We start from the raw sequence: 17,500 nt of genomic DNA on the forward strand, positions 1-17,500 counted from the left end.
ATATATATATATATATACACATGTGGGTGTATATGTATGTACGTACACGCACAAACACGCACACATATGAATCCGCACAGTTTCTCTCGATTGCAACGATAGAAGCCTATTGCATGCATACGTATGATATACATGCATATATGAGTGTGCATACACATTCACAATGATACACCCACATACAGACATACAGAAATGTACATGTGTGTAAACTATGAATGAATGCAGTGATTTTACTATTTGTAATCTCCATTTTTGTCGAATACAGGATATAAAGCTTTATGTATGAATTTATATAAATGCATACAACTTTTCCCGCATATAAAACACTATACACACCTATAGAAATAAATACACGCAAACATATCTAAGCAAGTATACATACGTACAAATGGAAACATATACACATATATCCACGCGCATACATACTGACATACACAAAGTCAGTATTTTTATCTAGCACATCTCAAAACTACCTAATTGGATAAAAGCCAAGCTTGCATCTTTCATGAGATATCTAGCAGTAAAATTTTCTGACCTCGTGTGGCTATAAGGAAAAGTAAAGTACAGGAGTAATGGCGCGAAAGTACTTTGCAAATCATAATAACCGTCATTGGAATTACATGAACAATATCCGTGTCAGTATATTTCAACGAGGAAAGATTTGCGAGGAAAATGTTTCTTGACTATATCATTTTTACTATCATAGTTATCGTTTGAGTTCTAGTCCAAATTGTTTTCGTTTTGGTTGCTTCATGAGAGGGCACGTTCTTCTTCTTCTTCTTCTTCTTCTTCTTCTTCTTCTTCTTCTTCTTCTTCTTCTTCTTCTTCTCATTACTACTACTACTACTACTACTACTACTACTACTACTACTACTACTACTACTACTACTACTACTATTATTATTATTATTATTATTATTATTGCTCCCTGTTTGAGAAATATATAAAGAATTTCCTTTGTTACATAAAAACAAAATAGGTGTAGCTTCTTAGACATTCAGTAAAATGCTGAAGGTTACGAGATGCCGCGTGGGAATGCCGTAATATTTACATCTATCATTGTTATTTTCTGGAAAATGCCTATGTATATTCTAATTGGTGATGTTGCAATCTTGTCAATTTCTGAATAGAAATGGTTGTCTAGCATTCCAGTTGTGTCAATTACTTATAGAATGACGAATACAATCTTTAAATACCCTGATATATTTAGTTCAACTGCTGATTCGCTCTAATTCTTTAGGTTTCCAGGTCACTTTTGTAAAATCTGATAGGCATTTGCTGTTGCTGTGCTATACGTTAGTAAACTATTGCCATTCTAGTAACAGAGAAAGATGTTTAAGTTATCATGTGCCGTCCGCTGATTTAAAGTCCAGTGTGCAACTAAACACATCATATATGCAAACATAAAGATACTCAACGCTAATAAACACCATACAGCAACAGAAACAGTTCTTGAGGAGAGAGGAGAGAGAGAGAGTGGAAAGTTTAATCATAGCATGTTGACTCCGCTATTGAGAACTCGAGTAACAGAAGTGCACAGGCCGACATACTCTTTGGCTATGCACCTTGAATGAAGTTACGTGCATAACTTGCATATGCGAGTGTAGGTATGATGCGCGGAATGTTTCCAGTCATTTTTGTTTAGTTTTCAATGTAAACACCCTCCGCTCTCTTTGCTACATACTGACATCACTCTCTTATGTTGATTCACAATGATGCAATGTTGTGAAGTCGAATGTTTTCCCGTTGACAGTCAATCAGTGCAATAACGTTTCAGAGATATTTTACATTGTTTAGGTCTGTATTAATATTAAAGATTGGTTTCTAAGAACAAGCGCAAACAAAGTAGTTTACTTACGTTGTTATTACACGAAATATATTCTATTGCTGAAAATGTTGCATATTCTGACAAAGGAGGGCACTGATTCAAAACGTTTGCTTACTATATTTTAGAAATTACAGATATTCCTCTAAATATTCCCGTTGTTGGTAGTCTACAACTATATGATAAATGTCCTTGCGACTTCTGACGCATTCATGTTGCTGTCGTTTTTTATTGATATATGTTTGCAAATTTAGCTGTCATATAACAACACAATTTTATTGCTATTCCTTATGATCGTCAGATGTACGATTTTTAAGACCATTTCAGCTGTTGCGTTAGTTTTTGCTAATTCGAAATATGATTAATTTCTTGTAGCGATAGTCCATCTAGAAGATTTTTATTAGTGAATTTCATTTCGCCTCGTTTCATTGTCCAACCAATCATATAGCTGTGTAGTTAGCTTTATGTTCTGTTTATGTGTAATTCTTAGAGTTCAGAGTGTATAGTTAGTTGCTTAAAATATTACAACTATCATAGACAAGTAAGTATGGTTTGGTAACACGCCTCATGTTTTTGTTAAAAGTTTTAGATGGCTATATAATCGCATGCAGGAGTTCGAAATTTGACATTACCCTCACTTTGACCCAGCGGTAATTACAGACACCTGGGAAGAAAGAGCTGTACCGGTACCTACGTGGTACTCTACTCAAATAGAGTAGACTGGGGTTACGAGAGATGAAGTACCTTACTCAAGAACCTAAAGTGTTACTCAGACCAGAAATCTAACCCTCGGTCTTAGGATCATGGTTCAAAAACCTTACCCACAAAACCAGGCGCCTTCACTTATCTGCTTAGCTTTTTCTTATTTCCTATAAACCTGTTATTATGGGGTGTGTTTCTGTTTTCAGTCCTATCTCATATTCTGAATATCTCTATTTCTATGTCTTTTTGTTTCTTCATTTCTTTTTACTATATGTTGAGGCCTGTCTGATTTAATAAAGTAATTAATGGACATTTTTTTGTCTTCACTAGCCTAAGTGAGAATAACAGCTGAGCGAATTGCTTTAATCTCAATGTCTAAATGAATCAGTATGTTGTAGAGCATAAACAATTTGTCATTCTCTGAAATATTTCGTTGCGTGATCGTATGTCTTTTTGCTGGTTGTTACATAATGTTTGCATACTGTCCAGTGTTTGAAAATTACATTTATCAAACGTATGTACACATGTATGTCAGCATAGTTATACACACACACACACACACACACACACACACACACACACACATACATATATATATGTATACTTGGAAATAGATAGATAGATAGATAGATAGATAGATAGATAGATAGATAGATATGCCCTGCTTTTGTTAAGACTTTATAACTAAAACCAGTGTGATTTACTGTTCTTTACAGCCTCAACATATTCAGCATTTATATCTATTTAACTGAGTGAGTTTTGGGCAGTTCATTTTAGGAAGGGGTTGGTACTGTGTCATGTTGAAAAACTCATTCGACTTGGCATTCAGTTCTCTACTTTTCAGTTGCTACTGATTTATTTCTTGATCCACCTACCTTTTTCGTGAAAGGGCGTAGTTAAAAGAGAAAGGGTAGCATTCATCATTCATTTCAATGTCTCGGAGGACTAGTAGGAAGAAATGACAAAATTAGCTTCAGAACTAAAATGATTACTACTGATTTATCTTTGCAAAATGCATTTAAAGCAAGGCGCAGTGTTAAACTGAACCACTGATTTGGTCTACATTGATTAGGAATGTTTCTGCAGTTAAGAAGTTTGCTTTACTACCGTGTAGTTTTGTGTTCAGTCCCACTGCAAGTTTCTTCTACTGCAGCTCTAGGTCGACCAATGCTTTGTGAATGAATTTGGTAGATGGAAAACGTGTGGAAGCTCGCCATATATATGTGTGTGTTTATGTGTGCATACGTGTGTGTATATGTATACGTGTGTGTGTGTGTATGTGTGTGTGCACTTGTGCCTTTATTTTCCTTCGCCACTTGACAACCGAGGTTGGTTTACAACCCCGTAACTTAACAATTCGACAAAAAGAGCCCGATAAAATAAGTATCATACTGAAAAAATTAGCATTGTTCATGTAAAAGAAAGCACCTTACTCCACCAGTATTGTCGAGTATGGGCAAAATATAAGTTTTCTCACCAATGTATTATTACATTTTGTAATCACATTTTCAGTTCAGTACTTTAAAAATAGTTAATGTTATTAGTCCATCTTTCTCATAGCTTTATGTTACAAGATTCCTAATTTTGTAATTTTGACTTCTCTTAAAATGGGAAACAGTTCTGTTTTGTTCATGTTTTGTCACTGTTAGTATTTGTTTTCTTTGCTTCCTTACTGTATATTTCCATAGAATGACAGTTTATTTGTTCGCCATGGTACTGTTTGTCTTCAACTTACAGAATATTTCTACATCTCTATATTCCTGATAAATATAATCTTCCTTTCGTCTTCGTGTTGTATTCTAAATGCAATTATTTTTTTCTTATTTGTCATGCTTAGTCTTACTTATTCACTTAGACTATATTAGGAGAATATTTTAACAGCATACTGCTAGAACACATGAAATATTGATATGTTCAACCATATTTTTATGTAGCAATGTTTTAAGTATTCAATTAATGCATCTAAAATATTGCTACCTACCATTCTCTTGCATTTGTGCGGGTTGTCCTAGCTTTAGTTAATTAATTTTTATGTATTTTAAAGATGGATTGTTCTAATTATCTCTCTGTTTCTTTATCTAATATATTGGAGAGTATAATTAATTCTTCTCTTCAAAGTTGCATTGGCCAACTTTTCTGAATCGAATTGCATGTAGCTCTCTTTACTGAATCCGTGTTTTATGTTACAGGTTTTCTGTTTGTTTACATCAACAGACAACTTTAGGTCATCTACGTAGGGCACATGGACTATTGCCATCTTATAACATTATATTCTGTATCCAGTCTCATTTAATAATTTTTCTTATGATCATGATCATGATCACAACCATGATGATGATCATGAAGTGATCATGACCGTTGTCATCGACATTATTTATATAATAAAGGGCGATGGGTGGCAAAATCATTAGGGTGCCAAACAAGATGTCTTGTAATTTTAATTATGCCTCTTTATATTTTGTGATCAGATACCAACGGAGTAGAGTTTCCTATATACATATATTCTCTTATTCTTGTTTTCTTTTACATATTTCAATAATTTGCCTGCGGTCATGCTGGAGCACAGCGTTTTAGTCGAGCAAATCGACCCCTGGTCTTATTCTTTGTAAGCCTAGTACTTATTCTATCGGTCACTTTTGCCGAACCAGTAAGTTACGAGGGCGTAAACGGTTGTCAAGCGATGCTGAGTGGAGGGGAACACAGACACACAAACATATATACACGCATGCAAATATATATATATATATATATATATGACGGTATTCTTTCACTTTCCGTATACCAAATCAACTCACAAGGCTTTGATCGGCCCGAGGTTATAGCAGAAGATACTTGCGCAAGGTGCCACGCAGTGGAACTGAACTTGGAACCATGTGGTTTGTAAGGAAGCAACTTACCACACAACCACTCCTGCGCCTACACATATCACACACACATACATACATACACACAGACACACAGACACACACATATATATATATTCCCATGTGTGTGCGTATGTGTGTGTGCGCGCGTGTGTGTATTTGTTCCGGCACCCAATTACCTGAATGCATAGCCATGCACACCATTAACATACGGAGATATCCACCTGTATATTAGTGTAGTCCACAGTAAGCAAGTCTTCAGTAATTAATAGTAGATTACCCAGAAAAGCTTATACTGTTTTAGGCAAGTATGTCTTCGCATCCTTAACCAACTTAATATAGACACAATTCACGATTTATATCCCTCCTATTTATGTTTTTCATAGATTCTGAACCTCCTAAATATCACTGATTTTTTTCTGAACAATACTCATATTAATTATGTAGTGTTTCGTATGGAGGAAGCTTGCAATATATGAAAATAGGACGGGCAGATTGAAAGCCTGCCAAGTTTGAAAAGGGGATGGACAAATTGTCATGTTTAATGAAATTAGGATAGCTTTGACCCTTTGCCTGTCCAAACTATTTTCATAAGCTTCTCCTAAAGGTACATACTTGTTTCCAGACTCTTATTTGACCTTTGTTTCATATGTTCAGAGTAATATAAAGTTTTCATATTCTAAGTCTCGAGTTACCCTGATTGTTGAAAAAAAAAAAAAAAATGTTATCATATACGGCACATAGGCGCCAGGGAAATATTTCCAATCTGTCGCACGTGATACACAGGACGGGTAAAGTCTTAAATTAAAAAAAAAAAATTGTCGCATATCATTAATACCACGGTGACGTGTGTGGGCTGGGGGTTTTGGTTACAATGAAGTGAATACCAATACTATTCTCTTTTCGTTGATACTTTATTTACGGAAAATGATGGGGATAAACAAGTTTTCCCTGATATCTTTTTATTGAATAGGATACGTCAGTTGAAGAAACACTGATTTAAAGTTCATTACATACGTGTTTGCCTTTGATGACAATGTTTGGCCGGTTCACAGCCATGTTGTTTTTTCATCTATATCAATATCTATATCAATTTCCCAAGGGCTTGTTATTTCATGTTTTTCCAATACTTTCTTTCGCAGCGAGATTATTGGAAATAGTTATTTTGCTAGTGCTTGAAGATTTTCCAGTGCATATATCCAGTTGAACTAGAATTAAATGTCTCAACATAAACTTAGTAATATTTAGCTATTGACATCGTGCAAATACATCACCAGTTGGTTAATACACACACACACATATATATATATATGAATGTGTGTGTGTGTGTGTGTGTGTGTGTGTGTGTGTGTGTGTGTGTATGTATGTATGTGTGTTTGGAGAGAGAGAGAGAGGCGGGGTAGTTTTATCGACGTGAATATTGCCCAGTGGTTGTTTTTGCACCACCTCTTCGGACGACCCAGGGAGCGACTGCCGTGCTCCTGCTCTCTGAAGAATAACAGTCACACCGATCTGGATTCGTCCGTTACGGATGTCGTCACCTCTCCATTTATCATGTCATTAAACATACATATGCATTCATTCATTCATTCATTCATTCATTCATTCATTCATTTACGTTTATATACACATGGTGAGTGCTTGCGCGCGTGTATGAACAAAGTTTTACATGTAGATCATGTGTACATTGTACCTACAATAATACACATAACAAAAGAGGCATTGTTCAATAATAGCCATTAATTAAGATGTGCTTTTATATATTATACACAACATCTAATATAAATTGCGTCTTAGAAAATATATATAAAGCAATTTTATTGCCTTAATGGTAATCTGTTCTAAATTACTGAAATTCTTTAAAAACATCTCAAGAAAAGTTGCTCCTTTTTAGTGTTACGGTGGTTTGTTGAAAGAAAGAATATTTCCTCGTACACGCAAATATTCACACCAATGTATTCATAGCTACATGTCTCTACCCACACATTTAGATACGCACTTGCGTTTAGTTGTGTCTCAGTTTACACTCTAAATATTGTAAATAGCCAGAGAAAATAGGAAACAATCGCGATGTCTTGAGGGTTACTTAAAATGAAATAATATGAAATAATATTTATAAATGTTCCAAAAACAAATTCCCACCACCGCCGCCACCTTAATTCTCCTCATCATCTCATCGTCGTCATCTATCTCCTCTTCCACAATATCTGAATGCATCAAAACAATACTAATGCTAATATCGTTCGTTCAATTTTAAATTATATTATTACAAAGGAAATGAAATATTATACTCAAAAGGTAATATGGTAATACAAGGAAACGAAATCAAGATTAGTTTCATTAAACAGAGCAACACAATTTGATACGACACGGTTCATAACCCCCGGCCTCCGTCAAACGATATAACGAAACTGAAAGTCAATTTGTTTGACTTCAGGTATTTAACCTTTTAAGCTACATAATTATAATTATCACTTGCATTATTATAACTAAGAATTTCTATTATCGTTTCTCCCGAATCTGATCTGCTTTCAACATTGTTTACGAACAAGAAATATAGAATCTATCTATGGTAGAACCTCTTTGCGTAACATGCGGATTTGTGCTAGCAAATCGGTACGAATTTATTTAAAAATTCTCCTTCACAAATGACATATTTAAAAAATTCATATGAAAGGAATTCCAAATCATTATGTAATCTTTCAAATGTGAAACTTTCTCCCTAAACAAATGGAATCTCAAACAAGAAGCAAAAGACATGAGTGAATTTATCGCTGAATTTAACACTGAAAAGGTAAATTTATGGTTAGGAGTCTTATCACTGAGATCAATTTCATCTTTTGCGTCCGTGTATAATATATCGAAGGCTACAAAATGCAATGCACCATTCTTTTCTAGAGATGGTGGAGTGTAATTTGAGGGAAAATAGGCAGATGTAGCGGTTTCAGCGACATGTAGAAACGCTTTTCTTATCCGGCATAAAAAGATGAGGTGACTTTCACTGAGAGTAGGACTGACGTTTAACAAACGATAGTCAGTACAGGAGTAGCTGTGTGGTAAGCAGCTGGCTTACCAACGACATTGTTCCAAGTTCAGTCCCAATGTGTGGCACCTTGAGCATGTGTCTTTGACTATAGCTTCAGGCCGATCAAAGCTTTGTGAGTGCATTTGGTAGACGGAAACTGAAAGAAGCCCATCGTATATGTATATATATATATATATATATATATATATATATATATATATATATATATATATATATATATATATATATATATATGTGTGTGTGTGTGTGTTTGTGTCTCCACCATCGCTTGACAACTGATGCTGGTGTGTTTCCGTGCCCGTAACCTAGCGGTTCGGCAAAAAGTGGCCGATGCACTAAGTACTAGGCTTACAAAGAATAAGTACTGGGGTCGATTTGTTCGACTAAAGGCGGTGCTCCAGCATGGCCACAGTCTGAAGCAAATAAAAGAATAAAAGAATAAATACATGTGAAAAAAGAAATTCCGCACAAATCATCAGGTTTATATCAGTAGAAGCTCAGTATTTGATATGATTCCGAAATTAATGACGTATATTCCACGTGGAATCAAAGGTGAACTGTATAATAGTTTGAATTTTGAATACGAATATCGGGATATAATTTTTGTAAAGACAATTTCTATCGTTGTCTTATTCATTCATGCATATATAAATAGGAACGTGCGGCAACACACATACGCACACGCATCCACACACCGAAGAAAACGCATTTGCTGGTGCATCTAATTTTAAACATTTATATTATGTTACATTTATATCTTGGGACTAATTCACTCAGCATGGAAGTACTAAGAGTAATATTAGATTGGGCTGACAGTAAGTGGATGACTTCTCCGCTAGGTGTTGCGGCGATCAAATGCACTAATGAAAATTGTGTGATACGAATGAAGGTAACAACAGTAGTTGGTCCACTCATGCTCTTTCGTATTAAATGGTTCCTATGTAAACTCGTTAGAAGGAGAAGGTGGATCGCTTTGGTATAACGCTATTGGTATTCAAAAAGAATTTAGACTGTTACGTGGTTCTATTCCTGTAGGTGTTCCTGTCTACATTTTCCCCCTCTTATGCTATGCTTGTGAATGTACTTAAATCTTAAACGATGTTTATATATATATTGAATAGGCACTGAATTCGCTGCTTGGAATTGAAATGAATACATATAATGTTTGTTATTCCAAAAGTGTGAGATGCATATGCAGTATCATTTCAGCATCATATAAAATACTCTGCAATAATTGTTTCAGCTCTATGCATTCTGATTTCAATTTCCCCTGGGGTCAATTCGTCTTTCAGCCTTTCTGGGGCCAGTAAAATAAAGTACCAGTTAAGTACTGAGGTCGATGGTTTCGGTTAACTACTTCTCGTCAAAACTCTTTCCATAAATTTAGAAGCAATTATCAACCCTTAAAATTTTAGATTGTGTTTATTAGTGAACAAAAGCAGTGACTCCCATGATTAGGCTCAGGTGACGGCAAAATCTTAAGCAACTCTTCATTCTGGAGGACTGGGTTGTATGTACTACAAGGGAGGGAATCATACTTGTACAAGGGAAAATATACAGTGGTTATATTAGTGTCGCCAGGAGGACATTTGAACATTAGTTATTGATTCTTAAAGACTTAAAGTCGTCCTTTTCCGTGTAGGATTTTGCACATAAAGAGATAAAAAGATAGCTGATAGTATAATTCAGTGAAAAAATTGAATTTCTTTGTTCAGTGAGGAGTTCCTTAAGTTCGTTTCTGTTGAAACAAGCCTTTCTGATATTTCGGAGAACAATCTTCTCTAGCGATTAAGGAAAATATTTCTTCGTCCATAATATAATCTATAGGTCAAGTCGTAGTATGCTCGAGAAAAAATGTATTTCTTAAGTGTAAAATCTTTATTTTTTTCTTTTTTTAAATCGTATTTTTTGGAAGAAGAGTTCCTGACATTTCAGATATAAAAATCGGATCTTTTCTGTTTGGCTGCACTTTTTAAAATTTTAAAACTAAATGAAAATTTTCAAATTTGGTGTATTGATGTAATTTTCCATGCTGAATCTCAGGGCCTAATTCACTCATTTCAGGTTTAAAAAAAAGTTACAGAGGTTTAAAGCTCGATAATTTTTATCCAGTCTGAAAATAGGATTTGGAAGCTGTCATTTTATGCGTGACTGTACGTATTGTGAACATTGTGTATTTTAATATTAAACTATAAACAAATGAAATGTTAGCGGAATTCTGTGTTACGCACGCCATATAACCCCTCATAACTTTTTTTATTTTTTGAAATTTTCAGAAAAGTTTTACAAATTTGTATTCTACACACGGGAATTCATACGATTATGCAAAAAAGAAAGCTAGTGCGTGATTTAAGGCCTATTTACTTGTTATTTTTAGCACATCTCACGACCACCTCATACCTCATGTGTTTTAAGCATTTACTAAGCGAAAAATTACTAAGTGGTGGACAGGACAGGACAAGCAACAGAGGTGTAAGCAGCCTGGTAACAACTTGGCTCGTTGCTATGGAAATAGGCGCCTATATGTCTGTGGTTTGCGATTGGCTAAAATTAGCCAAAATTTGCAAACTTTAAAAACTATTAACTTTTTATTTATTGATTTATGGTGAAAACGAATTTCAAATCAGTAATTAACATTACAAAGCTGCGTCATTATATCAAATATGAAGTCAATTGGAGTGGCAGCCAAACAAAAAAGATCCCTTAAATCTTCTTTGAGGATTAACAAAATTGTTTCCTTATTTGTTGTTTATTAACTTGATTATGGCACGCTCACGAGAGAGAGAGAGAGAGAGAGAGAGAGAGAAAGAGAGAGAGAGAGATTGTGTGTATGTGAGAGAGAGAGAGAGAGAGAGAGAGAGAGAGAGAGAGAGAGAGAGAGATTGTATGTGTATGTGAGAGAGAGAGAGAGAGAAAGAGGGAGACAGATGCACGTATGTTGTGCATTTCTGTAACGGTTTAAGTGTACTATACTGGGAAGACTGTCATCACATTCAAATCATGTGGCTCACTTGGCAACGGACCCTCTTTGTTATAATCTATTACAGATAGCATCAGGTGCGAAACTTAAAATGTAATTTGACCATCTGTAAATCGAGTTGTTTTTAATCCTGCTATATCTGATTAGACACCATAAATACACTTCATAAACTTTCTAAATGTACCAAACTTTGATTCTTATATAACAATTTCTTGTATTATTCATATTGCTTGCGTTAATTCCTTGTATTAATCTTATCTTCTAAATGAAATTCAAGAACCCAGATGACTGCATTGATATCAAGGCCTCTGATGTTTAGAACATGTGAGAGTGTACCAGAGGTATTCATTCAACCGCGAGATATAACAATCAAACATCTATTAAATCACACTCTCGTCATACAAAAAGGACGATACAATATTCAAAAGATGGGGTATCAATGGTTGGAATACTTTTGTTCAAATGCCTGTCTAATTATGGTTGACCTGAAGCTAAACATCTACAAATTTGAAGAAAATCAGATCACTTAATATAAATGGCTTATAATAAATAGTAATTTTACACAAAATAAAAAGCTGAAAACCACAATGGTTCACTCTCTCATTTAGTGTTGCATTAACTCAAAGGTAATGATGGTGGATTATTCTTATTTAGTCAGAGATATAAGAATATTTAGTTAGAGATATAAGAATATTTATGAACAACCAAGGTAATGGGTAAAGACCTCCTTTGGTCATGAATGATCATGGAAGTGCATGTAAGAAGTTCTCTAATGCACATGTCCAGGCAAAGTTAATAGAAGACAAGCAATCACCTATGCATATCATTCTCCCCTCTCCACGCTACCGATGTTGTCCAAAGGAAAATTAAAGGCCGATACAATTTGGCACCAATGATGACGGAACTAATTTCTACAGCTGAGTGAACTGGAGCAACGGGAAATAAAATGTCTTCTTCACGAAAAAAAAACAAACAAATAATGAAAACAATATAAATCGTCTTAAAATAGCATTATCCACAGAAAAAAACATCCCTAAATTCAATAAACCCACATCTCCCCTACATAAGGAAGCGCAGATATTAAATTAGTAATAATTGTGCTCTTCCCTAAACAAAAATATTGAACCTCAATGAAGTACATAATCCACAAATCGTGTGACCGTAACCAAAATATATCACAATACTCTCACGCTCCATATTATATTTATTTACTCCAATATGTTGCATGCGAGACAGGTTAGTAACATCTTTACATCAAGACTGTATTAAGCATTAGAATTAGCTACGTATATCAGTTACAGCAAGATATTAAAATAAAATTATTTAAAACCTGAATCTTAGAAAACTAGTAGTTCTATCCCACAAATGTTTAGATCTCGCAGAAAATACAAGCTTAATATTTATGTATGGGGAGAGTCATACTGCCTTAATAACTAACACACTTACCAGTTCAGTTTCCACTCATTTATCATTTACATGTTTTCTTTTCCAAAATTTTCGTTGCTTTTGCAACCTTAAAGAAAGGAATTATTTTAATAACTGATTGTCATGAAAATTGCAATTTTTAAAACATATTTGTTGGGTCGTTAGATTTAAAAACTACAAAAAATATCAATGAATGCGATTATCCCGTATGAAAAATGTGATTCAATGGAATAGAAATTTTGTCTCGATAAACGGTTTACATCACGAAATAACTATAAAACCTGTCAGAACTTTCATATAAGGCACCGACTATGTGTGCTTTATTATCTGTTTGTATTTTTATTCCAATTTATATAATATAACTATTGAGTTTTCTTTCCACTTGGATTCTGCTAACAAAAGCTCTCTGTGTCTTAAATCTACTCACTGCTGTAAGAAGCCCGCTGGAACTGCTTTCAGTTGATTACAGTAATCAAGACAGAACATTTACAATTGGCTTATTAAATAAGAAAAAAAATAAGAAAAAAGCATTAAAATATTCAATTCACTTAAGTTTACATGAATGCCTCAATAGAGATAATATAGTTACCGTAATCAAAACATGGAATTGACCTTGACTAACATCAGCCTGAGGCATTGTTTAGCACTCTTCAGTGGATCTCACACACGAGCGCGTACACACACACAACAAACATACATAAATGAGCAAATATATATGCATGTATATGTGCATATATATCCATATATATATACGTATATATCTCCATATATGCATATATATGCATATATATGCATATGCATATCGATGTATATGTACATATGCATGTGTGCGTATGTGCATGTATGAGTTTACATGTGTGTGTATGTGTGTGAGAGCGTCTTATTAACACATGAATATATCGCGCTTCTGAAATTCTCGTTGAAGTATTTAAATATATTTTTGTTATGATCTAAAAATAAAAATAAAAATCCTGCCTTTTCCGTGTAATGATGTTTTAGAGCAACTGTAATGTAAGAGATGTATATGTATGTGCCTGTGTGTGTGTGTGTGTATATATATCATGCACATACACGCGCGCTCGCATAAATATATATAGACAGACACGCAGACAGACATAAAGAGTGGGAGAGAGAAGTTAGTTATACGTATATACATGCATGCATTCATACATATATACATATACTCGCATACGTGCACACAGAGGTGTCAACCTTTTCCAACACATAGAATAATAGAATAAAATTCTGCACTTGTCTTTCGCAAAATCATTATAATATATTCACTGGAATAAGGCGGCGAGCTGGCAGAAACGTTAGCACGTCGGGCGAAATACTTAGCGGTCTGTTGTTACGTTCTGTGTTCAAATTCCACCGGGATCGATAAATTAAGTACCAGTTACGTACTGAGGTTGATCTAATCGACTGGCCTCCTTCCCCAAAATTTCAGGCCTTGTACCTAGAATAGAAAAGAATATATTCAATGGAATATTGTATATACCATCTGTAATATCGGTTTCAAATTTTGGCATAAGGCCAGCAATTTCGAGGGAGGGTCTAAGTCGATTACATCGGCCCAAGTGCTCGGCTAGTACTTATTTTATTGACTCCGGAAGGACGAAAGGCAAAGTCAACTTCGGCAAAAAAAAAATACCATCACATGTGAAAGTTACAGAAAGTTACCATCACATGTGAAAGTTCAAGTAATGGGATCGATTTGATGGATTCCACATCAGGAGCTGTTATCTGTAAGGTATTTGAAAGTTGGCTTCGGCATCCTTCTGATACTTCTGGCGGCTCTTTCACTACCCTTGGACAACATCGATAGAGTAGAGAATGGAAAGATGTCGCGTGGGAAAATTCTGTTCTCCTATAGAATTTGTCTCGGCCTGCGAAACCTATCTAATGCTGAATCCTGGCCTTGACGAGATGTATGTCCTGCCGAAGAACCCAAAGTTAGCTAATTTTGCATTCTTACCATATCATAATGCATGCTCTTGTGTATATTTTCTGTTAGTGTTTGCTAATATAAAGTATTAAATACAAATATGAATACCATGATTATCAACATGCTCCAGGATATTTCGCATTTGCTATTATTCTGACACAAAATATGTGGCCTGCTTGTTTGTTGCACCTTGTTTACCATTTTGTCCTTGTTCTTTTGCCACGTCATGTACCCAGTTATGTATCTATATGTACATGTAGATGAACGTATATACATACATGTACATATATATGCATATACTAATATATTGTTTATATATATATATATATATATATATACATACATGCACACACATACGCACACATACACTCAGCATTGTATTTCTATTTTGTTTTTAATTTCAGATGTGTACACACGCTGATAACTCTAATTACAATGGATCTCTTACGTTCATCAAGGTGTTGGACTTCAATACAAAAGAACACATGCACAGTGAAATTTGCGACAGGTTGGTTCCTAATGATTAACAACGATTAACATTTAGACTGTGTGTTTGCATGGTTGTAACGTGAATGTGTGTGATGAAATTACATTGGTAACAATGACAATCTAAGAAAATCAATTTAACATTTAATAGAGAAGCTACTGTTTAGTTCTAGGCCAGATCTAGCTAAGCGAGCATATAATCAATGACATTCCATTCTTGACCATTTCTTTTATTATTCAAACACAGGGTTACCGTAACTATAATATGACTTTCTTTCAGACGGTGTGACATGAGAATGGAATCAGAGTGATATTTGGGTGCTATTTCTTACAGGTTGAGCGACCACGTAGAACGTTCCTCGTTTATTCATTTAAAAGAAATCATTTTTTTTTCCGCAAATTTGTAAATGTATATCTATAGATGATAATCTGTTATTTGAAGATGCTATGATGAAGATGCTGTGATTTGTAAAACCTGCTGTTGTGTTGTGGTTTTGAAGCACTACACTTTGACTGCTGCTTTCTTTTCAGTGCAGGACAATCGGGACTTAGAAGGGGCGAAAAACTGAGGGCTAAAGTTTGTGAAAACCATGTATAGATTCAGTGCTCTTGTTCTATTTTCTGTAAGAATCTGGTATAATAACCTAATAATTACATGAGTATACAAATAATGAGAAACGCGCTTATTGCACAGGTTTCGCTCGCACCCACGTCCACACACACGCACACGCACGCACATGCATGCGCGCACACACACACATACACACACATACATACACACACAAATAAATAAAATAGAAAAATGATCTGAACTAAACAGAGAAATGAAAAATGGTGTTTAATGAATAATCGCGTAATTAATCTAGAAATTTAGTCACAAAGATCAGTTGAGGAAAGACGTCTCACAAAATGCGATGGAGTATGTTAAATCTTCAAATATTTTCACAGATTTGATAGACTCAAGTCATACTCGCATACACACAAGCTGAAAAATATTGTGGGTAGATCGACTTTTCAGACATCGGCTCCTACATCTGTATATAGTTTATTTATGAGTAATGATTGGGCTCTAAGTGTTCCTCTTCCCTGTTTACAGCCGGTGTTAGCCTTTACAACTGTTTATCTGCACATGTGGTCTCAAAGGAACTTCAAATTTTCCTTTCCTACCACTACACGATTATATCTTTGATTATTTATTATATTTAGTCTCCATTCACTTCATGATTCCCTGTGTAAAAAAAACCAAAATGTTGTTAGTTTTATCACTGTTGTTGTTGATTTCTGCTGAACGTTTCTTTCCTTCCGGAATATATTTAAATGATTCTCATCTTTTAACCCATTTCGTGTAACGTCATCCTTTTCTATTATTGAAAATTCTTCGCAGGATGTAGTGTTGACGTTTGTAAATAGTATATGCTCTTATTTAGAGCGAAAATACAATGGAATCTTTTCTGTGTGATTTCAAGTTATGCGAAACAGGATCAGTTTTCCTCGAATGAAGTATTTATGCATTGGTTAGGAACTGTTATCTGTTGTTGTCATTGATCTTTTATTGTGACTTTTGATAACATTACGACTGTAAATACTATGTATTAATTTCAGTTGAACTAGCTATATTGTGATTCTGGTTGATATTGTGTTGCGCAGTAGTTTTTCTTGTTATTCATTTTATATACAATTCGGTAATATTTACTAAACTTGTAAATTGCTGTTGAACTCTTGGTATTTTTGTAGCAATAGGTGTTCTGGTATCTACTTATTCCTAGATTAAACACTTCAGTCTTCTTCTGTCCACCGTCACCCTGCAAATTCATCATACTAAGGTAGTTCGCAAAGACGTAGTTACTAACTTGCTAATTATGTTATGTCGAAATCATATCTTACGAGAGCATTCAGTCGTCTCTTTACTATATTACTTGGTAGAATCACATTAATCTGTCTTAAGTTTTCAGGTTTATTACGCCCTATATTATACCAATACTCATCAGTAGTTCATATTAAGATATTAACCTATATTTCTGATGCAAACAGATTTCACGTCCATCATTGTATAATAATATATGGCAGTGTAACAATTAACGTTAATCTATTCGTTAACAAACTGCCTGTAGTGACTCAAATATCTTTACAACTATCTATAAGAAAAATACGCTTTTTGGTCCCTGGTCACAAGAATAACCTTCTCTTGTATTGAATAAAAAACTAAATGATGAGCAAAATACATAAT

The 17,500-nt window shown here is 34.6% G+C and overlaps 1 protein-coding gene across 3 annotated transcripts in view; it reads left to right on the forward strand.

The window, feature by feature from the left end:
- Positions 1-17,500, forward strand: part of LOC106879951 (uncharacterized) — a 143,466-nt gene that overhangs the window by 86,104 nt on the left and 39,862 nt on the right. For all 3 annotated transcript variants that reach the window (XR_001410684.2, XR_008266755.1, XM_014929711.2), the window contains one exon: positions 15,192-15,295. Coding sequence is in view for 1 of the 3 variants with exons in the window: in XM_014929711.2 (XP_014785197.1) it covers positions 15,192-15,295 (104 nt within the window). In the remaining 2 variants the exon portion in view is untranslated. The remainder of the gene's footprint in view (positions 1-15,191; positions 15,296-17,500) is intronic.

The sequence above is a fragment of the Octopus bimaculoides genome, chromosome 2, assembly GCF_001194135.2.
Source record: "Octopus bimaculoides isolate UCB-OBI-ISO-001 chromosome 2, ASM119413v2, whole genome shotgun sequence".
Taxonomy (NCBI): domain Eukaryota; kingdom Metazoa; phylum Mollusca; class Cephalopoda; order Octopoda; family Octopodidae; genus Octopus; species Octopus bimaculoides.